At 43.7% G+C, this 25,287-nt stretch overlaps 1 protein-coding gene across 4 annotated transcripts in view; it reads right to left on the reverse strand.

The window, feature by feature from the left end:
- Positions 1-275: 275 nt before the first annotated feature.
- Positions 276-25,287, reverse strand: part of MARF1 (meiosis regulator and mRNA stability factor 1) — a 37,037-nt gene continuing 12,025 nt past the window's right edge. For all 4 annotated transcript variants that reach the window (XM_081839500.1, XM_081839501.1, XM_081839499.1 and 1 more), the window contains exons 8-27: positions 24,575-25,003; positions 23,123-23,289; positions 22,884-23,042; positions 21,351-21,534; positions 20,845-21,023; positions 19,937-20,017; positions 19,531-19,767; positions 18,725-18,844; positions 16,561-16,736; positions 14,867-15,087; positions 13,646-13,788; positions 12,753-12,886; positions 11,756-11,958; positions 10,951-11,178; positions 9,819-10,049; positions 6,620-6,829; positions 4,939-4,999; positions 4,723-4,830; positions 3,748-3,918; positions 276-2,949 (exon numbers count right to left, since the gene is read on the reverse strand). In XM_081839500.1, the coding sequence (XP_081695626.1) occupies positions 2,714-2,949; positions 3,748-3,918; positions 4,723-4,830; positions 4,939-4,999; positions 6,620-6,829; positions 9,819-10,049; positions 10,951-11,178; positions 11,756-11,958; positions 12,753-12,886; positions 13,646-13,788; positions 14,867-15,087; positions 16,561-16,736; positions 18,725-18,844; positions 19,531-19,767; positions 19,937-20,017; positions 20,845-21,023; positions 21,351-21,534; positions 22,884-23,042; positions 23,123-23,289; positions 24,575-25,003 (3,678 nt within the window). In that variant the 3' untranslated portion in view covers positions 276-2,713. The remainder of the gene's footprint in view (positions 2,950-3,747; positions 3,919-4,722; positions 4,831-4,938; positions 5,000-6,619; positions 6,830-9,818; positions 10,050-10,950; positions 11,179-11,755; positions 11,959-12,752; positions 12,887-13,645; positions 13,789-14,866; positions 15,088-16,560; positions 16,737-18,724; positions 18,845-19,530; positions 19,768-19,936; positions 20,018-20,844; positions 21,024-21,350; positions 21,535-22,883; positions 23,043-23,122; positions 23,290-24,574; positions 25,004-25,287) is intronic.

Genomic DNA, 25,287 nt, shown 5'->3' on the forward strand with positions numbered 1-25,287 from the left:
AGCAAAATTCAGAGTGTCTGAAATCGCTTGTGCTTAATCTTGTGTTTTATCCAACAGAGTTCTACTCCCAGTCAGTAGGTCTAAGTCAGTAGCGCTCAGTAAGTTCAATGGGCTTGCTCCACATAGGACTAACTCTGCAGTTATGAAGACCATCCCAGTGATCATGAGTTTCAGCTGGCCTCTTACTTTTTAAGAATGTGGGGTTTCTGCTGTGCAGAGGTGGCTTTGATCCGGCCTAGTTCTTATTTAAAAAACCAAAAACAAAACTGACAAGGTTGCATGCTTGCTTGGAAATTTTATTGACAACTGTTTGGTCCCAACACACAAAACAGCACTCGAGCCACAAAACTGTCCAAATGGGAGTAGACAACAGAGGAGAAAGGCGAGCTTTGTCTCCTTGAGAGTGCATAAGTTGAGGGCTTCAGTGATATTTTTTAAAACAACCAAGAAATCAAAATTAGTGAAGTGTAAATGAAATAATTTCATTCCCTTAATTTTTTTTCCAAATCAGTCCAGTCACATTATTTCTTCAAGCCTTCGTAGAAAAACAAAAACAACCCCCCCACACAAATTAGCTGGTTTCACACAATGAAAAACAAACTCCCCAAAAGGTAGTCTATAACTTTCATACAGCGATTTAGGTCAGAATTACACATGACTCCAGAAAGATTTCTCATTCTCTACAGGTGGCACAACCCACACCTGTATTCCAGGTACATTAACAGTACTGTTATTTCTCCTTGAGTTTTCACCAAAACTTGGTCTATTATAGATGACTTGCAACTGTGGCTCAAAATGATGACTGTTTTTGCATTTGCATGACAGGCCCCAATTGGTCAGGTCTTTGTTTTATGCAAGCAACACATAAGGTAAATGGAAGATGTCCTCACAATTAAAGTCATGAAATGGTTCCATTCTTCTTTTTTTAAAATAATAATAATAATAATAATCACTCCTATAAACCCCATCTCTGTAGAGGAAACATAAGGATGTACACACACACAAATACACTGTGCCTTGCCATGATCTCAGAAAATCTTCCAGTCCTTCTCTGCATTTGTAATGGCTATATCATTATTTAGTACTGTACTGTTTAATACTTGGCTTTGTTTAAAAAACACTTTTTAAAAACAAAATCCATTTCTTCTCATTTTAAAAATAGGTTGTCTATAGCCATCAAGTGGCATTTTTCAGTTGCTGGCTGTGAAATCTAAGGCTGCTTTTTCAGTCTCACACACATTTCAAAAATATTATTTGTACGCACATATCCGTTCAGCCAGTGGAAACCTTTGCTATAGGTTCCTTCTTTCTGACGAGCAATTAAGAATCCTTGCCTGGCAAATACAACCCATTGTAAGTGCCAAGTTTACCCAACGGGGGGTATAAAAGCTTTGGTCAGAAGACATTTTAGCTCTCTATAAAAAAGAAAGTAGAAGGACTCCACTGACTTGCCTCCTTCGACAAAGGCCTGCCTTTCTAAACACCAACAGAAATGCCACTATAGGGACTGGAAGGGAAAAAACCACACACAAGAGCAGGTTTGAGCACTCAAAGTAAACATCAGAATAAAGACCAGACACAGTTAAAAACATGCTGACTCACATTAAGCTTCCCATTTACTGGATCTTTAAAATGAGGAAAAGCACCACAACTTTGGCATTTCCATGTGCTGCTCATACTTTTGTGCAAACGGAAGTAGAATCATTACTTTCCATCTTTAAAAAAGCTCATTTAAACCCCCTTGCTGTGATTTATAACGTATGTACACTTAAATGAATATTTGAAATCTCAAATATTCCCAGTAATCTCATCGGCGGATGCTGCAAGGAGCACCTCAAAGCTGACTTCAAAATGCAAAACACAAAGACTTGCTTTTCCTAAGCCAGAACAGCATCAACTTGGAGTGCTCAATAAAAGGGAAGCTTAAAAACATCCTCACCTTCCCACGAGATTCCTCAGTGGAACTGATTACAGAAAGCATTTAAAAGGGGGGTTGTAATCAATCAATGTAATCCTCTACAGCAGGAATGGGTAGTTTGGGGCCTCCAGATGTTATCGTACTACCACACCCATCATCCTTGACCACAGGTCATGCTGGCTGGGGCTGTAGTCTACAACATCTGGAAGGCCACAGGTTCCCTAGCCATGCTCTACAGTCATCTTTTGACAAGAGACAATTACAAGTCATCAGAAAAAATCCTAGGCTTTGCTCTCACCAATTTAACCCTGAAGATGCCCACTGCAGGTTTTATTCCAATCTAATGACTTATTAAAAATAAAGTTCTCAATAGGCTGCTTTGCCAAGACAGATGATACATTTGATTCTTACCTGTCTGGAAAACGCACATTAAAAATTGCCTGTAGATTCATATGCTATATGAAGGCTTTACATCAGTGATGAGGTTTCAGAAACTCAAATTCCATCCCACTCCAAGTTTAGCATTTGCTAGTTTTTTCCTGACATTCGACAGAATGTAAAAAGGAACAGTAAAACATTTAATGCTTGAAGTTTCAAATAAAAATACCTGCCCAGCTGAACTCAGTGTAAACTGAACAAAAATCTCACAGAAGGTAGTCAACAGTGACAAAGATAAACACAAGTGACCACCCGCCCGCCCCCCGTCCCATCTGTGATTTAAAATATAAAGGGTAGCCAATAGCTTCATTTTCTGTGCAGTCTGACAATGCGTTGCCTCTCACAACACAACAAGGTTTAAAGCTTGGTTACAGGTGCAAGTGAAAAATTTGCTGCCAACTTCACTCTGTTTTTATGCTGCCTTTTGACTGGGCTGTCCATGGCTTCTTTGCTCGGCTGCGGTTCAACTGAAGGGCAGGGAGGTGCTGGTGTATTTTCTGCAGCTTTAGAAGCTGCATGTAAGTGGCTCGCCTCTTCTTTAGCTCTCAAAGGACTAACAGCATTCTCCTCCTCTTTCGTTAAAACAATCATCTCTAAAAAGGAAAAAGATACCATGAGGTTTTCAGAGCAAAATTATTTTCAGATGCATCTGATCTGTGCACAAAGGCAGCAAGTTGTCTCCTTCAATGAAAGGATGCATTGCCTGAGCAAAGCACTATTTACATTATGTGGAATACATGAACGTTGACTGCCACTGGCTAGAAATGCAAGCAAACAGGATGTGGTCCTTGTTACATATTGGATCCTGGTGTTCTGAAGTCCAGTATGGAAAGCTGTGAGATCTGGCGGTAAACTAAGGCTGCCAAAACTCACTGGAGAAAAAAGTTGTTCCAATAGGGATGTGTGTTATATGGAACACTTCCATATAACAGCATGTGCAAGCTGAAGTTGGATGTGGTTATATGGAACACTTCCATCCCTGGAGAAACTTGCTTAGGCCTTTTGAACTAAGGGTGGGAAGCAGACTAGTGTATTGAGCTACTATAAACAAGGTAACTTTTGAAAAGTGGAGACAATCGATGTGAAGTGGCATTCACTACTACTGCAAGGGGATTGCTAAAGGGCTGTGAATTCTACCAATTAACTTTTCACAACACAGAAGTATTTCATTGCTGGTATTTTGGCAGCATATACATGAGAAGTTTATGCATTCAAACAGAGCATTTTGCTGCATTTATAGACTAGGCTTCCAATTGCAGTACAATTGCACTGGAAGGGAAGTCCAACGATTTTGGAGGTCCTGAAACAAAGGCAGAATGGCTCCTATTGGAAACAGCTACTGGTCAGAACTTCCAAGGACAGACCTCCTTTAAGAGAACACTCATTTTTACCTGAAAGGGTTGGTGGATGTTCTTCGAACTGAATGAGATCTGCCGGTACAAGGATGACTGGGTCTGGTCTCAGTTGCGGGGAAGGCAGACAGGAAGGGACAGGCTCACACAACAGATCCACAGGCGACATATTTGTGAGGCAAAGCAGCTCTTGCTCCGTCGAATTAGAGACTGCAGGAAAAAACCAGAGAGGAGAAATTGTAACTCACTAAAAGGAGTCAGGAGAAGGTCAGCAATAAAAAAACAACTCATGTTAGTGAAGTTAACAACTCTATTCCAAGAAACCAAAACCATGCAGGCATAGTGATCCCAACAACTCTTCCCAGTGGCTCTTGGACCAGTGAGGCAGCTGCAAGGACTGAAGGTCCCTGCCTTCCCACAGTTACCCAAGTCCCCTGCTCTTCAGGGCTTTTTTCCAAGCAATCAGTTTCTGTCTGAGTGCAACCAATCTCTTTTCTGCTCATTTCTCTGCAATTTTTTGGGGGCAACATTTCCCCTCTCCTTCCCCACCCTCCCAAACCGCGGCGGCGCCTCCTCCCTCCCCGCCCTGCGGAGGAAGGGAACTGGTTGATGCCAGACAATTGATGCCAGACAATTTGATTGATGGCAGCCAATCTGAAGCCTCAGTGTGGCCGACTCACCACCTGCCCGCCGGCCTCTTCATCAATGGCCGCGCTGTGGAGCCTGGTGCACCTGCTGGCCCCGCGCATTGGAAAGCTGGCCAGGAAAGGAGAGGTGTCACCACAGCTGCCGGCTCACAACTGCAGGCAGAGTGGTGGAGGAGGTAGGAAATCAGGGGGAGGGGGAGAGAGAGAAGCCCCCCTCCGCCGTGTGTGTGTGTGTGTGTGTGTGTGTGTGCGCGCGCGTGCGTGTGTGTGTGTGTGTGCACACAGTCCAACCCGCCACAAGGTCTGAGGGGCGGTGAACCGGCCCCCTCCTAAAAAAGTTTGCTGACCCCTGATGTACATAAATTACCAGAATCTGATGCTTCTAGTTTTAATTCCAAGGATTCACTTGCTTCTGCTGTCTCTGTAGCTTGTCCATCACCATCGGCAAGAGGAAGGCCAGGCAAGCTAAAACGAGCTATGAGAAGGGAAGATGGTGAGCAATGCTTCCCTTGGGCAAATATGCTCACCAGTAATTCAAGTATTTGTTTTTTTTTAAAGTTATCTCTAACCAGGGATTACTTACTTTTCATGTCATTCTTAAGGACAATAATTCTCTTATGACCATGACCTTTTATCCAGACCACCTAATTAGAAGGCAATAATGACAATGTTTGAAGTAAGATGACTGAACTCAGCAAAACTCTCTATTTTGACTGTTTTTCTTCTCTCTCTTTTCTGGTATTCCTTTGTGAAGCTAACTACATTCAATATTAGGCCGGATTCCAACAGTTGTTAAATATTCTCTTCACTACCTCACCCGCCCGCCTTAGCAAAATGTCAACTAAGAAAGGATTACGAGTCCTTTGATCGTATCATTTATTTGATTTCTTCCCTACCCTCCACTATAAGGTCCCAATGGAGGGGGCGGGGAGGAGGTTTAACAGGAATTTAAAACAAACTAGGAGTTACAGTAATAGAGTGGGTTCTAAAAATTATTTTATCCCAAGTTTCAAAGGCCAGGGGAGGGTTAGGGTGCCCCACTCCCACCTGTCTATCGTCTGACACGACACCAGGTGACTGGTACCTGTTGAAGTTGGCCCCATGAAGGTGAGGGAGGAGAGAGTTCAAAGGGCTTGCGCAAACCAGTGTCCTGTGCTTCCCAAACCATGAGCTCAGCGCTTTCCAGTTGCTAGGAAAGCACTGCATAGAGGGCAGCATCTGCAAAGTCCCTTTTGGCCAAGTCCTTCCCTTATGTGCCCAGAATGGCCTCGCACGTCAAATGGGGCGAGGCTTGGTGGCCCAAATCTGGCCCACAGGACAGAGGTCCTTCACCTTTGTTCTAAGCCAGTGGTTTTCAACCTGTGTGCCCTGGGGTACCTTGAATGATAGGGGTGCCACAGTCAACACTGGCCTCTGTTCCCTCTTTCCTTCACTCCCTCCTCTGATGCCCTCTTGCATTTTCTGCCTTCCAAAGGCCTGCACAAATGTTTGTTGCAGCAGCCCTGGCTACAAGCTCCCCAGGTGAATGGTGCTTTTGGCCATGGGGTGCTTCCCAGGCCTCTGTGGGGCAGTGTGAGGAGGCACCTCTCTTTGGGGCATGGGCGGCAGAAGCGGTTGCCCGGAAGACTCCCAAGGAGAGGGGCGAGGAGGCTGAGGGAACACTCCACAAGGGTGTTCGAAAAAGGTGAGAGGCTGCCAGCTCTGCAGGCAAGGGGTGACATAACTGGGCTCCTGAGCCCCACAGGGGTGCTGCAGAAAGACTGTAGTTGATCAAGGGAGCAGTGGACTCAAAAAGGTTGAAAGCCTCTGTTCTAAGCACACTCAAAAGAATGCACTTAAGACTTTTCTCCATGGTTCTCCACAGCAGGAACACTCCCAATTGGAGGTTTTGAAGCATTCTCATCTGAATGCTTAAAATATCTTTTTAAGACCTCTGTACTGAAGGCAGGAAGGTCTAATGTGGAAGCATTGAGTGCAAGAGGTTGGGGTAGGGCCTGCTTAGCGCTTGTCTAAATGGCAAACATTTAGAAATGTAAAATATTTGAACATTTTGAAGCTGTGGAAAATCCCATTTCCCAGTTTCTCCTCCCTTTTGAATTGAGGAGGGCTCACAGCACAAAGCCAGGCAATCCTAGTTTTCAAATCACCTGTCTTGACTTCGCAAGAGCACATCTATATTAAAAAGCACCGATTAAACTGCACATGGGGACCTACGGATTCAATTAAGTACTACTACTAAAAAGAAAAACACAACTGCTACAAACCAGTGGAATTGCTCCCAGGAGTTCTTCGAGATTATTGTAGCCATATGCTTTGGGTTGCAACACTTCACCTGTGTATTTGCTATAAGCTGTTGAGAACTCATGAAAGAAGATCTGTTGGTAATGGTAGGTATGAAGTAAAGACCTCACTTTCTTGGCAAAAACATACAGGCTTGTGAGCTTGACATATTCTGCCTCACCATCAACAAAAACCTGTGGGAGGGAAAACCACGCATATGAAGTCTTCCAAACTTTGGGCATTGCAGAGTATTTAATAAAAGAACATCCCTGAACACATTTTTTACCCCGCTCTTCATTTTAATTGCAATTCGGTTTGGAGTTGCACTTAAAAACAAATCCAACACACTTGATACAGTTACCAAAACATTAGGTAGTTTTGTATATGCAAGAAGCCGTAACGAAAAGCTTCATGTGGGTCACCGGCTGCAATCCTCCCTTGAGAATGCCCGAGAGCCTCATTCAGTTACATTAAGGCTGGAATATAAAGCGACGTGGACCCTACGATTATCATCTGAGGTCATTATTTGTGTGCCTCTTCGAGTCCAGAGGGTGGCAACATGAGAACGGGCATTTTCTACAGGGGGCATTTGTGGAATGCTTTCCCCGGGAAGGTTTGGTGACGCCTTCATTATACATCATTAAGTGCCAGGCAAAAACGTTCCTTTGGCTGATTCTACATCCTTTTAAATCTTGGGGGTGGGGGGGGGGGGCTGGTGGTAATTTTTTTTGTTTTGGGCTATTTATTTTGTGCTTTTAGCCTGTAGTTTTATCATGAGAAGCGCCCTTGTATCATCTCATGAAGGAAGGGGATATACAAATTTAATAAATAATTATTATAATAATACTGCAAGGCACTCTATGTGGGGCTTGGAAACAGCTCAGAATCTTCAACTGTTACAGAATGTTTGTGGAGCAGGCCAAACAAATGGAATGTATTACCCCATTTCTGGGCCCAACTTCAAGTGCTGGTTTTGACCTCTGAAGTCCTAAACAACTTGGTTTTTTGAAGGACTGCCCATGCCTCTGTGAACCAGCCTGGGTGTTAAGATCAATGTCCAAGGTCCTGCTATAGATGAGAGGTGCTGAAGGTACCAGGTTTGGGGCTTTTACAATGGTGGCTCCACATTATTGCAAACCCCTCCCTCCCCACCAATAAAAATAGATTCACATGGTCCCATCATTGTCACTTTAAAAAGAACAAGAAACTGTGTGTGTGTTTATCTATCTAAATTTTATGAATTTCTGTTCCTGATTAATTTCTACAGTTCATTTTAAATGAATATAATGCTTTAGTTTTATGGTGTTTTCTATTTTTTAAATCCTTTTTCTTTAAACACTGCCTTATAACGGGCCTTGAGAAACTGCCTAGGAAAACAAAATGTAACAGACCATGGCCAGGAGAGGCTGTACACAAATCCAGTTGCTGTCACTTCCTCTCAAGGTGCAGTAAATGATCAGCAGCTTTGAGTCCAGGTCACCCTGCCCCTTGTACTGGAGGGAACAATCTTAAGTTTCTTCCATTTGTTGGAGGCCACATACTGAAGGGCAATATAACAAGGCACTCTATTCAGGGTACGGCGTAATGGATTGAGGATAGGAAACCGAGGGAACAAGTCTCTGCACTTAGAACTAAGCAGCAGCTGCAGCTGCAAAGAGATTCCTAATCCACTGGGACCCTTCCTTCTCTTTCTTTGATGTGTTTTCTATGTCCACAAACTGAATCCTTGTCTGAACATACAATAGCTATCTGTTTTTCTCAGCTGACTCGTCTGCTGTCCAATTTTATTTCTCCTTGTTTTCAATGCTGCCTGTTAACTTGAGCTCTCACACCTGCTCCCGAAAGGCTAATCTAAGCCCAGTGGGCAGAGGTTCAATCCCTGACATCTCCAGATGTAAGCAGGGAACGGGAATGGTCCACCGCCTGAAACTTTGAAGACCTGTTGCCAGCCAAGACTAAACTGAACTAAATGGGTGAAAGGCCGTAGCTCAGCTGTAGGGCACTGCCTTCTATGCAAAAGCTGCCAGGTTCAATCCCTGGAATCTCCAGGTTGGGTAGAGAGATGGAACTGCCTGGAACTCGGGAGAGCTGCTGCCAGTCTGTGTAGGTAACTCTGGGTTAGATGGACCAATAGCTTGACTCATAAGGCAGCTTCCTGTGGTGAATAGCCTGGTCTGGTTTAAAGCAGCTTCTTGCATTCCGAAATTCATTTAATAGGCCGCTAATGTATGTCTGCACCACCACAAAACCTCAAAGTACCTTCAACAACTCCTCCACATTTGCTGTTACTCCTTCTCCACTAACATTACTCTCCTCCATTTATCTCTTTGTCTGTGACCTTGGGTTTCCTGGCCTCAAGTCAGCAATTGCTCAATTGCCTTGCTTTCCGTTAATAGTAGCTTATTTTAGGCCCTGAATCGCTAATTAATAACCAAAGTGAGGCCACATCCACACTATACATTTAAAGCTCTATGTCAATTTAAGTTATGGCTTTCCACAAAGAACCCTGGGAACTGTAGTTTGTTAAGGGTGCTGAGAGTTATTAAGAGACTCCCCCTACTCCCTCCACAGAGCTACAATTCCGAGGTCCCTAGGAAGAGAGCCTGACTGTTAAACTACTCAGAGTTGCAGCTCTGTGAGAGGAAACTACAGTCCCCAGGATTCCTTGGAGGAAGCCATGGCTGTTATAGTAGTATCATAGTGCTTTAAGCTTACAGTGCAGATGTGAGCCAAGACCAGTGGCGTAGCATGGGGACGAAGCTGTGGCCCCAGGCACAAATTTCTGGGGGAGTGCAACCAGGCACCCCCCACAGGTGCTGGCTTCTGTGGGGGGATCCCTGCCCCACCCTGGCAAAGGCAGCAGGGTAGCCCAGGCCCATGGTGAGCGGTTGCGGATGGAGGGAGGTGGTCAAGGGGCAACCCCAGCACAGCCCAACGCTCCTCTCCATGGATGTCAGGAGGATTTGCCTTCCAAGGGCCATGTCAGCTGGTAGGGCTCCCCACACAGCATGGCCCGGCTTCACTTCGGTGGCAGGAGTGCTCCTGCGGCATTTGTGGTTTGCCCACCCCGGGTGCTGGCAACCCATGCTATGCTTCTGCATTCATAAAGAAAGGAAAACAGAGCCCAGCATAGCAAACAAGTGCTACGCTGGGCATTAGGAGCCAAGCCATCGACTCCCTTACCTCTGTGAGATAAGGCACGCTCATCAAGAGTTCAGTAAACGTCATGAAGCCATATTCACATGGATTCAGGAGAGCGCCCTGGGTGGTTTCATAATGCCTTTTAAGCTCTTCCACAGAAACAAAGTTGGTTTCATCCAAGGTCATCAGAAGCACCAGAAGCTGGGTAGCCAAGGTCCGGAGAGACTTTTTATTTATAAGCTGGAGCTGCTTACCAGATTCTACATCAACGACCTGGAGGAGTTTGAATAAAAATGGTGGTGGGTGGGGAAATCCAGTTACACCAATGCGCAAGGCAAAAGCTGCTAACACACTGCAGCTTTAAGAAGGGATCTTGCTGTTTTGCAGTCAGCTTTAAGCAGCATTCTGCACACTGTTTTATTTACATCACCTATATATAATCCAATTAACAATGTCCCCTGGGTGGCTAACAATAAAAAAAAAAACCCCATAAAAGGCAGACAAGAGCATTAAATTGAAACAGCAAAACCACAGTAGGAAAAAAGAAAAACTAAACGAAAAACAACCAGAGTGAATCACACATTAACAAAGCAGAACTAAAAGATGTGAAGATCTTAGAATGATCTTAAAATGAGAAATCTTCACCTGGCACAGAAAGGACCATAACCCCCAGCCCTCCTTGGAAGAACATGTAGCTACAAATCATATCGAAGTAGCTTTGTCTGTAAAATCTGCTGCAACCAATGGCTGTTTTAATGGATTAACCAAAACCCAAGAATCTCAAAGAAACCCAAGAATCTCATAACTTTTGACAAAGCATCAGCTTCCTGTCACTTAATCTTCCATTCCTGTCACTTAATCTTCCAAGTGTGCCCCTGAGGCTGTGATCATTTCTGCTAGGGACAGGGGGAATTTATTAGTAACTTATTCTAATTGAGATTCTTGGGTTTCTCTAGTGATCCAATTATACTGAAAACGAACACGAGTTCTTTAAAAAACAAAACCATCCATATTGTTTACGCTGCACTTTACGCAGAGAGAAGTACCAGTCATTTAAGAACTTGGTATTATTTTTCATCATGTATCTGAGCAATACAGCTCTCTCCCTCTCTACACCCCTCCCTCAGTCCCCACCAAATCTACATTTGCCATGCCAAGTCGTGCTAAAATATACCTTGATAGCATGGCAAAGTTTCTGCATCAGAGCTGGAACAGAGCCAACATCGTAGTCTTGGAGACGCAACGGGTAGCCAAATGTTTTAGCGTATTCAGTGAGCACGTCTGCCATCATAAGGCATTTGTCTCTCTGAGATCGGAGCAATTTAACAAACTGGGCAGCTAAAGCTTTGACCTTTTCCGCATCTGTTAGTGCAAGGATTTTCTCTTCACCACATTCCAGCACCTGAGGGTAGAAGTCAGCTCGGTTAATGGAATTATTTAGGCGGGGGCTGGGGAAGGCAGTACTTACAATGCACAAATGGAGTACAGTGGAACCTTGGGTTACGGCAGGGATCTGTTCTGGAGGCCCCGCCGCAACCCGAAAATGATGGTTCTGCGCATGCAGTGAACCTGGAAGTAACCCGTTCCGGTACTTCCGGGTTTGCCATGGACGTTCGCTAAAGCAGATGCAAGCGGAGGCGGACACAGAATGAGGTTTGACTGTATTAGCAATATGAAGGCTCCCCCCTCCCACTTGCAATTCTTTCCAGGAGTTGTTGAAATACCATGAATTTTAATACCATTAATTAATAAGTTTCCCCCGCCAATTGTTAACACAAACAGTTGAATGGCTTTTTAAAAAGGTGGTTTACTTCCAAAGTTTGCCCGTGTAAGTGCAATAGCACCCAGTAACCACTCTAAAAACAAGGCTCAGTTATACAGGCAACAAGAGTTTTCCCCAAACACTGAGCACAACTCAATAAGGCTAGAAAGGTTATTTAGTGTGGATGGACGAGGACCCCAGAGTATCTGGATCCTACCTGCAGGACATCTGGTATGGCTTCGAAGAGTTCAAGTAGTTTGGTAAATCCGTAATAGGCAAGTCTGCACTGGCGCCCAAAGTGGTGGTGATAGAATGGGATAAATTTATTGAAAGGCATGCGGAAATAGGGCTGGTGGCGCAACAAGTCCACTGCCTCCTTCGAGAACTGCTTTGTCCTTTCAACTTCTTCCTTGGTACGTTCTGAAAATGAGAGAAGAGATGCAAAACTAAGGGAAAGTAAAAGCAACAAGACCAATACTTTAGCACTCTCCCAGCAACTTCTATTCCAGCTCAACTGCTAGTTTAAAGGAGTGCTCTCCAGAACACAGCAGCTACTAGCCACAGTTAGCTCTGCTTCACCTTCACAGTCAGAAGCGTTATGTCTCTGAAAACCAGTGGGTGGGAATCACAGGTGGGCAGAGTGCTGCTTGGCCACTATGCTTCTCAAGACACATTCTGAATTTTTAGGAACTGATTGTCATTTTTCAAAACTGACTTCTAACACTTTGTTTTCAAATTGCTGTAACCTGTTCTGGGACTTAATGGTGAAGAGAGGTATGAAACAGAATGACAGCAATATATAACTTTTATTTTGCATCAGGTCATAAGCATCTTTACTCTTAAGGCTCAAGGCACCTGTGGGAATAGAATCCTTGGCCGGGGGGCTCTTATGTTCTTTAGGTGTCACGCAAAAATGCTCTTCATTCTCTGCAACTTTTTAGAGAGTTTGGATATGAATTTTTTGTTTAAACTGCATTCTGTTCTGTTTGTATTTACATGTAAACTACCCTGTGATCTTTTCTTTAAATAAAAGGATATTCGAATTCCCCAATCAAAACACAGCTCCAAGTCTCTACCTGCTGCTCACCATAAACTTCAATTCATTCACAAAAAAGCCAAAAGTATACCTGTCACCAGGGCACCAACTATAGTCTGACCCGTGTGTTAAAAAAAAAGAAAAGGAAGAGGGTTAAGTTCCTAAAACGAGGATGTACCTCTTTTGGGGATACAAATTACCATCTCATTATCTTGCATAGACAAACAGATTGTTGTGTCCGGAATTTCTGATATGAGATCCACCAACTCGCACACTCCATATTCCGTCACGTCCCAGTCTTTTGAGAAGCACCTAGATAATGGGATGGAAAGAAGTGAATTCACATTAAAGGTATTTAGGGTAAACGAGAACAGAAAAAGGCACAATCCAGCACCTTTTCCATTGCTTCCATATGAAGATATGAATAATACGAGAGGCAACGGGAAGTGTTCAACTCAGAATTAGATCCACTGAAGTTAATGAAGATGAGTAAGTTCATCAATGTCAATGGGTCTACTTTGAGTAAAACTTAGGAGCAGGCCCTGGGATTGCCGGGGTTTAAAAATCAGTATCATTAAGTGTTTCTCTAGACATTTCAGACTTTTGATCAGAAAGTTCTCAAGATTTCTCCTTCTCTATTGCAAGTTTCTAACAGAACTTTTGGAAAAATTTAGTGCGAGGGAAAATCCTGCCCCATTCCTAGGTATTCTTGAAACATACCAGAGGACCCAGGAAGGGAAGAGTAGGTCGTGGTTAACAAGCCAAAGTTTGTGTCCCCCATGAATCCATAAAGCAAACCACCAAGTGCATCATCCTGCCTGCCTTTAGGATTGGCCAACTTCATAAGATTTAACATCAGCCATTTTTTACCCCTCCCCCCCCCAAGTTGGCTTTTGTTTCTGCTCCTCAGATTCTGACTTTGGAAAGGAGAAAGCTGCTCCTTCCCCTTCGAAGGGGAAATGTTACTTCCCTGAAGCTCAAAGTCTTTAATTTTTTTTCATTTTAAAAAAAGCTTTGATGTGTCAATGTGTAAACACAGGCTATGCACATGCCACAGTTCTCTTTACGTACCAATGATAAGCTTGAAAAAACTCCCTCACAACCACTTGCTTGCTGGCCTGGGACTTGAGAAGCTTAAACAGGTCTTGAGTAAATCGCTTCACTTGGGCCCTATGCGTTAAGGTTAACAAACGCTTGGTGCCTATCCCGAGAATCTGGAAGGAAAAAGACACCACATTTTAGATGAAGTATGTGACTCCCACAGTCAAAACACTGCCACATTTGAGCTTATTTACAGCTACATGCCATGAGAATAAGTATCTGCACACCAAGCTTGGCCCCGATTGCTTCTTCACACCAGTAATGACATTTCCCTGGATCTCCACATTGTCCAGTAAAGCAGCTCTCACAGTCAAACTTGGCACTGTATTTTTACATTGTAGGAACCCCTCTGGGACAGGTAAGAAGTCAAATTACGATTAACAAATAGTGGCAGGTATTGGCAAAAGGCTTACTTATTTAAAACAAGGGGGTCCAACACATGGCTCAAGGGCTGAATCCAGTTACCTCTTCCCAGTCTTCTCCCTCTTCAATGTCCCACCACCACTCCCCAGGCTCTGAGCCTTCTTCCCTTGAGGGTTCCCCAGCAGGTTCCTCTGACCATTTCTCTGTGCCCAACCAGTTCATGACACATGACAGATGTGTTTTGGGCTACAGGCTGACCATAGGCCATTCTGACCAAGGATGATGGGAGCTGGGAGCCCAACAATGTGTGGAGGGTACCAGACTGGGCTGGTGCTCTGTTAACTCCAAAAGCCATTAAGCAGCTTGAGAATACAGCCTGCAAGGTGAGGCAATGGCAAAGCTTTCCAGGTAGTGGGCAATAGCCAACATAGGATACATATTGGAATAGAGATGCCAATCTCATCTTCTGACATGCAACCTGGACAGATGCAAATGCCCTTGATGTCCTGGGTCACAGCAGTAAAGCTACATACCAAAAGGTTAAGGGTAAGAGAATCCCTTCCAAACAACCGGCAATGTAAAAGCAGGACCTTGCTTGTCCTGTGTAAATTAAATTTCAACACCAGCTTCTTAAAGAAGGGATCTACAATATCCCTGAGGACTGTGGAAGGCACCAGAGAACTCTTCTTTGCCGCTGTTATCTTGACACACCACCCTTAAAGTCAAAATGAGGATTTTTTTTACTGCAGTTAAAGCTAGCCTTTTATGTGAACTGACACTCATCACTCATGGAAACATGCACTTCAATAAAATCGAGACTGAACTCACCTGCAACACATGAGGCACAGCTTCCAGCAACTCCATCAACTTGGAACACCCATAGTCAGACACACGACATTGCTTTGCAAAATGGTGATGGTATGTTGGGATGAATTTACTGACAGGCATGATACACGACGGCTGGTTTTTAAGGAGATCAATCACTTCTCTGCTGAACTGAATAAGTTGTGGGTTGCCCACAGGGCTTGTAGAACGTAGAATCCATGGCTCTAAAAATGGGGGGGGGGGGGACAAGAAGAACTCTCTGACTTAGGAGGTAAGGGACATAAATGGAATACGTATGATGAAAACTACAGGCAAAACTAGGAGTAAATCAGAACAGGAACACCATGGATTTGGGAGAAGTATCACGTCTCCACAGACTAAAAACTAATTACAAAGTGACAAAAAGAAAATGGCCACTATCTGACAACAAGCTAGTGTTGCAATAAAGCAAAAATATGAACTGTGGCTGGAATTCCAGAGAGGCAAACTTGGTATGTCCAAAAGGGGTTTCAAGCATTGAGTGGGAATTTTCCTTCCCTCACAGAACTGGGGTCTGAATTCCAGAACACACAGCTACTATTTTGTTCCCCACTTTTTGCTGCAAGCTGAATGGTCATTTGAAAGGCAAAGCTTGATCAAGGAACTGAATGGAAGTCATAGTCTGAACCCTAGAATTAAAACCACTCATCTGAACTCTCAGCAATCTGTCCAACAGAACACCCAGAAGGCAGCAAGTCATCTCTAAAAAAACCCCCCTCACATCCCAAATCTCCTTCATGAATACTCCCACCTCCCCTTGGTACTCTCTCCATACATGCCTCCCACAGCCCATCCATTGAATACAGTTCTCATCCTCTCTTCCTGCCATGATCATACCTGTCCTCTTTTTGCTCCCCTCAAGGCTCCATCCACCCCACTTTGTGTCTCCCCCCCAAAAAATCACTCCATATTTCCTTCTTTTCTTCTCTACTCCATGCATATACATGCATAGCTCAGTCAACAATTACAGATAGGTAGCTGTGTTGGTCTGCATAGTCAAAACAAAACAAATTCCTTCCAGTAGCACCTTAAAGACCAACTAAGTCAGTTCTTGGTATGAGCTTTCGTGTGCATGCACACGAAGAAGTGTGCATGCACACGAAAGCTCATACCAAGAACTGACTTAGTTGGTCTTTAAGGTGCTACTGGAAGGAATTTGTTTTGTTCAGTCAACAATGATCCTCTTCTCCCTAGTCCAGCCAATTCAAAGCCCTGCAGTTGTCCCATCTTGGAAGTGGGCATGTTTAGCAAAGGAACTGTTAGCAACTGGAGGGGCACAGGGAGAGCATTTTCATCCTCTTTTCTTGTAATCTGGTGCAGCAGATAGCCTGGGAGGCACTGAGGCAGCCCTCTGGCAACATACTGGTGCATGCAGGCATTGTGCTGGTTATCCCGCATCTAAATTCTAGGTTATATGCTACGTCAGGAATAGGGAACCTGTGACCCTCCAAAAGCTGCTGGACTCCCAACTCCCATCAGCCCCAACCAGCATGGTCATTAGCTAGCGAGGACAGGAGTTGTAACCCACCAAGATCTGGAGGACCACAAGTTCCCAAGCAAATCAGTCACACAAAGGAACAGAATTATGTGCACGCTACTGATGTTAGAAGGAAGAAACTAACACAAAAGACTGATGCATAAAAGAGTGAAATATGCACCTGCAGTGGGAGGTGGTGGCTTGTTATGAATCCACTTGACAACTTTGATGCCGTTTTGTGCAGTGGCAATATTCACACCAGGGACGCAAGTGATGAGATGCTCCAGAGGAACACCTCCCTGGCCTTCCTGCACCATTTGCAGATTGCTGAATTCCGAAGCATAGCAGTCAGGAAAGCTGCAAAAGAGACCGACATAATATAAAAAGTGTTAGACCAGACTGCTCGCTTGTAACGAAACCTTTGGTCAATCTTGTAGCAAAACAGATGCAAACAAGCATTAGCAAGTCTCTGTTTACACTGCAAGTAAGAAAAGCAGGTTCATATTAAAGGTGACTTGCTGTCATGACCTTAACTTGACGCAACCTACAGCTGGGACCCGGGTGACGCTGTGGGTTAAACCACAGAGCCTAGGACTTGCTGATCAGAAGGTCGGCGGTTCGAATCCCCACGACGGGGTGAGCTCCCGTTGCTCGGTCCCTGCTCCTGCCAATCTAGCAGTTTGAAAGCATGTCAAAGTGCAAGTAGATAAATACGTACCGCTCCGGCGGGAAGGTAAACGGCGTTTCCGTGCGCTGCTCTGGTTTGCCAGAAGCAGCTTAGTCATGCTGGCCACATGACCCGGAAGCTGTACGCCGGCTCCCTCAGCCAATAAAGCGAGATGAGTGCCGCAACCCCAGAGTCGGTCACGACTAATGGTCAGGGGTCCCTTTACCTTTACCTTACAGCTGACTACCCAACAGCAATCTAGGAATTTGGAACTGGAGATATGGGTCTTAAAAAACTGTTGCAGGGTTGCCATAGGTCAGCAGATGGTACTATGCATTTTATGACCTAAGGATCACAAAGACAGTTGCTACACATTTAGGAAAGTCAAGAGAGTAGTCTGTCTAGGTTAGTATTGTCTCCACTGACTGGCAGGAGCTCTCCAGGGTTTCAGACAGGGGACACTGCTATCATTCCTTACAGATGCCAGGGATTGAACTTGGGACTTTTTGCATGATTCATTACTTGAAAAATCTAGCTTGTGTGATTTTGCAGCATTCACGGGATGAATCATTTCACTTCTTGTTACCAAATGAAGTCCTCTGACACTAAACCAACTGAGCTTTAGATAAGTAACATCTAATGCCTCTGTCTGCATGCTTGACCTCCCATAAGAGTCTTGATCTCAAGACCACAAGCACACATCCTTGTGTGTTAGAATTTAACAACACATACACTGCTCAGCTACAGTGAATTACAACAGCAATTCCTACAAAGGGCATCGAGGCTCCGTGGCACATAGGATTCATCTAGAAATCGAAACTTGTATTCTCAAACACTCCTTAAAACAACTGAAGGGAGCAGTGTGGATGGCAAGAGACTGAGGAAAGAAAGGGCACAAGCATGGAATAAAGGACACAACCAGAAACTTAGCCAAGAGGAAAGTATCTGCAGATCAGAGATAAGGAAGAAAATGTAAAGATAGGCAGCAATTCAAAATTAGTTATCTGCAGCTTCTTACATGCTGAAGACAAATATTAATATTCAGATTGCTCTGAACTAGGCAGTATGCGCTCTGCAGTTATGTATTTGTATTGTGCGAGAGCAGAATTCAGAACACGTCTTTGGAAGATAGCATTTCTGCTAAATACAATTGTCCAAATACAGCCAGCATTTAATACAGACTTTTCTTGTCACTCGGAGCCCCTTCAGCAACCAGGGCAACCCTCAATGTGAGGAGTCAGAGAAAACCAATGAAGGGGAGGAGGGGTTAAGCAATGAGAATGATTCCAAGTAGCCTAAAGGGAAGATGGCTTTTTTGTTCTGCACAGAATTTCACCTCTCACCTGTGACCAGCACTACTGGGGGTCACAAAGCAGACAGACCTGACTTTTGGTGTGTTTTAATATTTAATTATTTAAATATTTGGTTTTTTTAAAAAAAATGTACATATATTATTATGCTTAGGAGAACTCAGAATCTTAACTACAGAGACACTCAAGTGGAATGGGGCCTGGAGGAGGTGCTTTCTCTTAGTGATGAACCATTTCTAACTTGCCCAGTGGAGGGAGTTGGTGGAGCAATCTATCCAAGGATCCCTTTCACTACAGGGGAAAAAAGGGGGGATTTAACCCAGTTCATTACTGAACATTCAAACAATGGCTAAGGAACCTTATTTTACCTCAGTAACGGCACTGTCCCCTCGTGGGTCTGCAACAAGCTATGAACTTGCGGTGCAAAGGTCTTAAGAGACAAAATCACAAAGGGAACTTTGTAGGAGTCAGGATCAAAGTCATGCTCACTAGAGAAATAAGAAAACATTGAACAGTTTTATACTGCGGTAAGGCAATAAAGGAATATATACAGCCCAGAGTTTTGGAAAGCTGCCACTCTTAATTTGCTACTGTGGAAGATTTGTCTTATGGACTTTTGAAGCCAACAGCTACTAGTCTAAACTGGAGTCATCGCTATAGTATAACCTAAGCAGATTAGTGGTTCTTCCACATGGGCATGGATTTGCCATCTTTCAAAGATCTTATACAGTTCAGGAAGCTGATGTAACCCCACAGATAATGTTGCTTCACAGCTATTAAAGGAGAGTAATATATGCCGGACAGTTCTGTAGAGATATTCCCTTAAAAACCCAACAACGCCAAACACTTGCAAAGTTTTATTAAACCACAATGCTTAGGTATGGAACTTCCTCCCTATAATGCCAGGGACTGCTGGATCTCTGTTTTAAGACATCAGATTAAGATGTGGTCATTTCCTCAAACTTACGGTTTGGGCTGAAAAGATTGCTTCAGTTTCTTGAGATTCTAATCTATTTTATATAGCTGTTGTTGCATTTCTCATACTGATTTGTGTATCTCAACATATTATTATGTATTACCCCAGGAACCACTGGAGGGCAGAATACAAAGTATATAAAAATGCTCCAATTTCAATTCCAGAGAAAGATGGAAGGATATGAAAAACACCTCTTACCTGAAATCTTTATTAATGCAGTGCTGCTTGCAAATGGGCTCATGATATTCCAGTTCTTCAAATATGATAGGACTACAGTTAGCTGAAGAGCCATCATGAGACTGTGAAGACCCCAAAGGGCTCTGTCTAGCTTGACTACTGGGTAAAAGACATACAAGTCTTCCATTGCCTTGATCGCGGATGGCTACAACGTCTGTTATTTTATACAAGTCTGATACATTTAACTTGTGTCCAAACCTAAAAAAAACAGAATATTTGAAAACTTTAATGAAGTGGAAGAGGGAGGGGAGGAGAGGTCCCTACTCCTGGTATAGAGAACGCGTTCTAAAACTACTATCATAAAAGTAGTGAGTTATGAATATATCAGATTTCTTAAGTAATTTGGCATGCCGTTTTTCAGACTTACTTTTTCTCGTAGATCTCTGTGAACTTGAGAAGAGGCAGACAACAAGCTGGAGCATCTTGAAGAATGGACATTGCTTCTGAACTGCCAATGGAAGTGATTTGGTGTTAGGAAAGGCACGGTAAATCATTTTATTCCAAACTATTTTCTTCATTTACACTAAATCCACCAGAATTTTTTTTAAAAGGAACAGTGCTGACATAGCCCAGTGCCAATAGCCCAGGCCTTTAACTCTTCACCAGTGCCAATACACCGAGAGATGTAGTTTTGCTCAAAATTCTTAAGAGTTTAACGTACCCTGACCTCCAGTAATGAATACTCTTTTGGTATACAACTTAAAGGCAGAGGTGAGGAACTCTCCAGGTATTGTTGGACTTCAACAATTGGCATCCTTGACTTTAAGGTGACCTCAAGAAGTGAGCCAATCATTCCTACACCTTAAGGGTTGAGCACCTATAACAGGCACCCCCAAACTCGGCCCTCCAGATGTTTTGAGACTACAATTCCCATCATCCCTGACTACTGGTCCTGTTAGCTAGGGATGATGGGAGTTGTAGTCCCAAAACACCTGGAGGGCTGAGTTTGGGGGTGCATGACCTAAAATAACAGAACCAAGTTCTCAAAGTAGCTGTTCCGGTGCTTATGTCCAGCCTAGAATTCTTGGCTGTGATTTGAATCCATTATTTCCTCATTCTGCCCCAACCTACAAAGAAAACAGATAGATCACTCCATTCATTTAAGGTAACTCTATTTGAAGACAGGTGAAGCCTCTCAGCATTCTTCATGCTAACACGGTCTACCATCTATATGCTTCAAATGTGGTACTCTATTCTAACTATTTGATGCATAGCTAATCCTCAGCCTTCAAAAGTCTCCATGTAAGAAGATGTTCTAGCTTATTTTAAAATTACCTAACCAGTGCCAGGGATTTATTGGTAGCTCCTGTAGCAAGCGAAACCTGGATCCTCTTGCTGCCAATTTTGTATCTATGAAGGTAGTTGACAGCACGTATTGCTTCTTGTAAATTCTCCATTTGCACTATAGCCTTCAGCTGATAATCAGTATGAGGACTGAGTTCCACAGTCTTTACCTGAAATAAGAGATCAAATCAGCGCACAAATACCAGGATTGATATATGACACTTGTGTATGTACAGAATCATCGACACAATCAGCCCTAACTACCCTCTCCAACACTGCAGAGCTCTGGTTCTCTGCAGACAATAAAGCCAGTTGAATAATGGATAGAGCACAGGTGGCACAATGGTCATAGTTCATCCATTTCTGTGTTTATGCCAATTTGTTTTAACATGCGACCTGCTCTGAAATTATCTGCAATAAGGAACAAGAGTTTCTGCTCCTGAGCTGCATCCACAAAACCCGAAACAGGGCAAACGAAAGTAAACTCTGATGTTTACCTTGCCATGCTTAGAGAAGATTTCTTGCAAAGTTTGCTGCAGCTCCTTTCTGGACAGTCTGTAGTCTATATTGCTAATCTGGATGTCTGCTCCGTTTGCAAAAGGATCTGGGTAGTCCACGCTACCAGTGTGATTGATGAAGGCGAGTGGAGAAGATCTGTTTGAGAGGTTTGGGGACACACTCCTAATGAAGTAGGAAGGAAAGCAAGGGAGTTCTAGAATTATTCATTCCACTGTACATAACACACACAAGGAGAAATCGCTTTAGGCATTTAAAGAGCAAGGTAATTTTTCTTTAAGAGATATGAAATATCTCGAATACCAAATCCAGTTAGTTATGCTAAAATCAGATTTTTGCTCTTCCTGGCTCAGGGATAGCCAATGTGGCTCCAGATGATGTTGGGAGTGTAGCTTCCACTATCCCTGACTGTCAACCATCTTGGCTGTGGTTGACGAGAATCATAATGCAACAGTATTTAGAGGGCACCATGCTGGGTACCCCATCTCTAGGTCTTTACACCAGGGTTTTGGATGGGGGTCTCAGGGATTGAACCTGAACTTGAGACTATTGACATGCAAAGCATGTACTCTTCCAGTGAGCAGCAACAAATCCCAAACAGGTCTATTTCGCAACACACGGACTGGAGTTACACACATCTGTTCAACGAACAAATGAAGTCAAGAAGTGTCACATTCACATAATACAGAAACACAGAGCAACCTTTAAATTCTTGTGTAAAGATCCTTTTTTCACTTTTAAAAACAAAGGTCTAGTGTCTCCAAACATCACCAGTCACATTACAAAAATGGGTATCCCAGGTTTGTCACTGCGACCTTTCAATTCCTTACACCAGGCATAGGCAAACTCGGCACTCCAGATGTTTTGGGACTACAATTCCCATCATCCCTGACCACTGGTCATGTTAGCCAGGGATCATGGGAGTTGTAGTCCCAACACATCTGGAGGGCCGAGTTTGCCTATGCCTGCCTGACACACCAAGGATTGCTCTCTTCTCCTTGCATGTGCACACAGATAATGGATCAACCACTAGCCAACACTCAAGAAGACAGCAAGGGGATGAAAGCAGAGGAGAGAGCTTAAGGGCCATAGCTCAGTAGTAGAGCAATTTGCACACACAAGGCATCTCCAGGTAGCACCAAGAATATCCCTTGTCTGAAACCCGAGAGTGGCTTCCTGCTGGTGTAGACAATACTAAGTGATATGGACCAATGGGTCTTATATGCAATATAAGCCAATTTCTACATTCCTCAGTTTGGCTTCAGACCACTGCACTAATCCACTGGTGACAGGTATATATACACAGACACACGTGCATACTGAGAAACAAGACTAAACCCATCTAAGTTTCCCAAGCATCTTGGGCTGGCTCTTATGACAAGCTTCCCTGCAGACCTCAGGGGTGGATTCATCCCTGCACAAGCATTCCAAAGGAGAATTCAGAGAAATCCCCAAAACTGGAGCCCAGGGGTCTTCTGCTTTTGTCAGAGCTTTGGACTGCAAGAGCTGCTTACCTAGAGGACCAGCGACTTTGAGATATCAGCACAGGACTGAGCTGCCTTGACGCTGTGAGCATACTGAAAGCAGATGGGTAGCTAACTTGGAATACATCATCCTTCTCTTTTCTCTCTACCGGGGAGTTGCTGATGCTTCTGGCTGCCAGCGAATCTTTCCTGCATGAAGAAGAATGGCCTCATTAGCTTGCAATTTCAATTCTTGCTTTTTACAAAATTCAAACTTGCGCCTGACGTACTTTAGACTGTTTTTGTGAACAGAGTCTCCTGCTCCTGCTTTCTTGGTTGCCAGGGCTGTAGAACTGGATGCACTAGAGTTACTTTGCAATGGCGCAGTGTCCTCTTTTAGTGGGTCTTTGTGATTCTCGGTAATGTTTGCATTCTTTGACTCCATGCGGCAAAGTTCCTTGAAGAAAAAAATTATGCAGGTCAGCAAGCAAGAGGGGATTATGGTAGACTAAATGCAACCCACAACTTAGACATGAATATGAGACCTGCAGGTATAGGGCAGTATATAAATTCAATTCATATTAAGAATAATATTCCTTAGAAGAAGCATCTACACTTTGGAATTCCTGACCTACTGACGACAGACACCTTCATAATACTCTTTTCAGTTTTTGCTTAAAACATCTTTGTTTGGGCAACTTATCCAGACATGAAAAAGTTACATGTGATTTATTGCTTTTTAGCTACTGTTTATTTTAATCATCTTTTGAATGCTTTCAAATACCTGGACTTCCTTGCTTTTATCAAGACTTTGAATGTTTTATATTTCTGGTTAACCACTTAAGAGGTTGTTGCTGCTGTTCGTTTTTAACAAACAGTATACACATTTTGCTACATAAATGAATGAAAATCATTTACGTGTAAATTTATAGAACAACCGTCTCATAAAACTTCAGCAATACAAAACAATCATTAAGATGACTGCCCAAGAAAATCTGTAAGCAGCTGCAAAGGTCTGTCAGAATAATAATACCTTCAAGACATGCCTGAAAATCAAATGCAAGGATGCCTGCCGAATCTCTGCTGGAAAAATATTCTGCAGCATGGAACCAGCGACACTAGATGCCTGAATTCAGGTCAAAGCCAGTCAGGCCACTGTAACACATGGGACAATTAAGAGCACTCCCCTGGATTATCTGAGATAAAGCCTTTAAGGGAACCTGGACCCAAGAGCCTTGAACCAGGTCCAGTAGCATGTGGGCAGCTAGTGCAGATATTTGAGCAGCAAAAGCAGAATCTAAATATGGGAAGCACAATACAAGTCCTTATTATACAACAGTTAGTGGAACCTTGGGGTGCAGCAAACAGAAACCCAGTTCCCAACATTGCACGTGGCATTGGTTGTGTCCCCTGCAAGTTCAGTAGAAACATCTGCAACTGGGTGGTTTTGCACATTCATCAGAATGCAAGGACGACCTATTTATGGGCACCTGGGTTCAGTGTACAGATTTTGAGGGACAGAGCCTGCAGTGCATGTGACACTAAGGGCAAAAGTGTGGTTTCCACTGTAACTTGACAAGTCCACACATTTCAATAGATCTACTCTGGGTTTGACTTAGATGGACACACTTCAGAGAGGCTGGTGACAAAGGGTAGGGCAGACTAGTGGATTAAAAAAAAAAACCCTCTAAGGCTGAATATGTCTCACCCACCTCAGAATTTTAAATTAATGAAGCTATTACCTGTAAGCTCTTCACACTGGTGTTCTTTGCAACAGAGCCGTGCAACTGAGGGCCTTTTCCCACAGCAGCTTTTGCTGATGGATCAATGGAGTCCCTGCCCACGAGGCACAGCTTTGAGTTCTTGTTCGCTTTTTTGGGTGACTTCACTTTTTCCGCTCCGGTAGAGCTTGCATTCTTGGCTTCAGCAAGCTCCTTGTTTTTAGGGGTAAAAGAAACGACGATCCTGTTGCCGAAGACGTCTTCATTCTCCATCCGCTTCTGAGCGCGCTCAGCGCTGTCTTGATTTAAGAAGCGGAGGATCGCGCTGCTGCCGGAAATGGTCAGTACTTTCCCTCCGCAATTGTCTGACAAACGGCGGAGCCTGTAGCAGACACTTTTGCTGTCTCTGTTTGTTGGCAGGTTGTAAACATATAGCAGGGTATGGCATGCCTAAAAGACAACGGCTGTTTTTAGTGGGCTTCTGGAGACAAGGGGGTAGAATCATAGCTGAAGACAAAGTATCCTGGTTATTGTATCATTAAGAAACAGCAACACAGATAAACCATAGCTTATGGACTATTTGTGGTCAATAAAATTTGGAACATGAGCCGATAAAGACCCCAAAGATTAAGCTTTGGACAGACACCACTAATTGCCAGGCTATTTACCAGCTACCACTGCTGGCCTGGGTCTCCTCTTCTGTCTTTTTAACTGCCCTGGGGCAATGTAGCATC

Source organism: Podarcis erhardii (genome assembly GCF_964252035.2).
Source record: "Podarcis erhardii genome assembly, chromosome: 14".
In the NCBI taxonomy this organism is placed as follows: domain Eukaryota; kingdom Metazoa; phylum Chordata; class Lepidosauria; order Squamata; family Lacertidae; genus Podarcis; species Podarcis erhardii.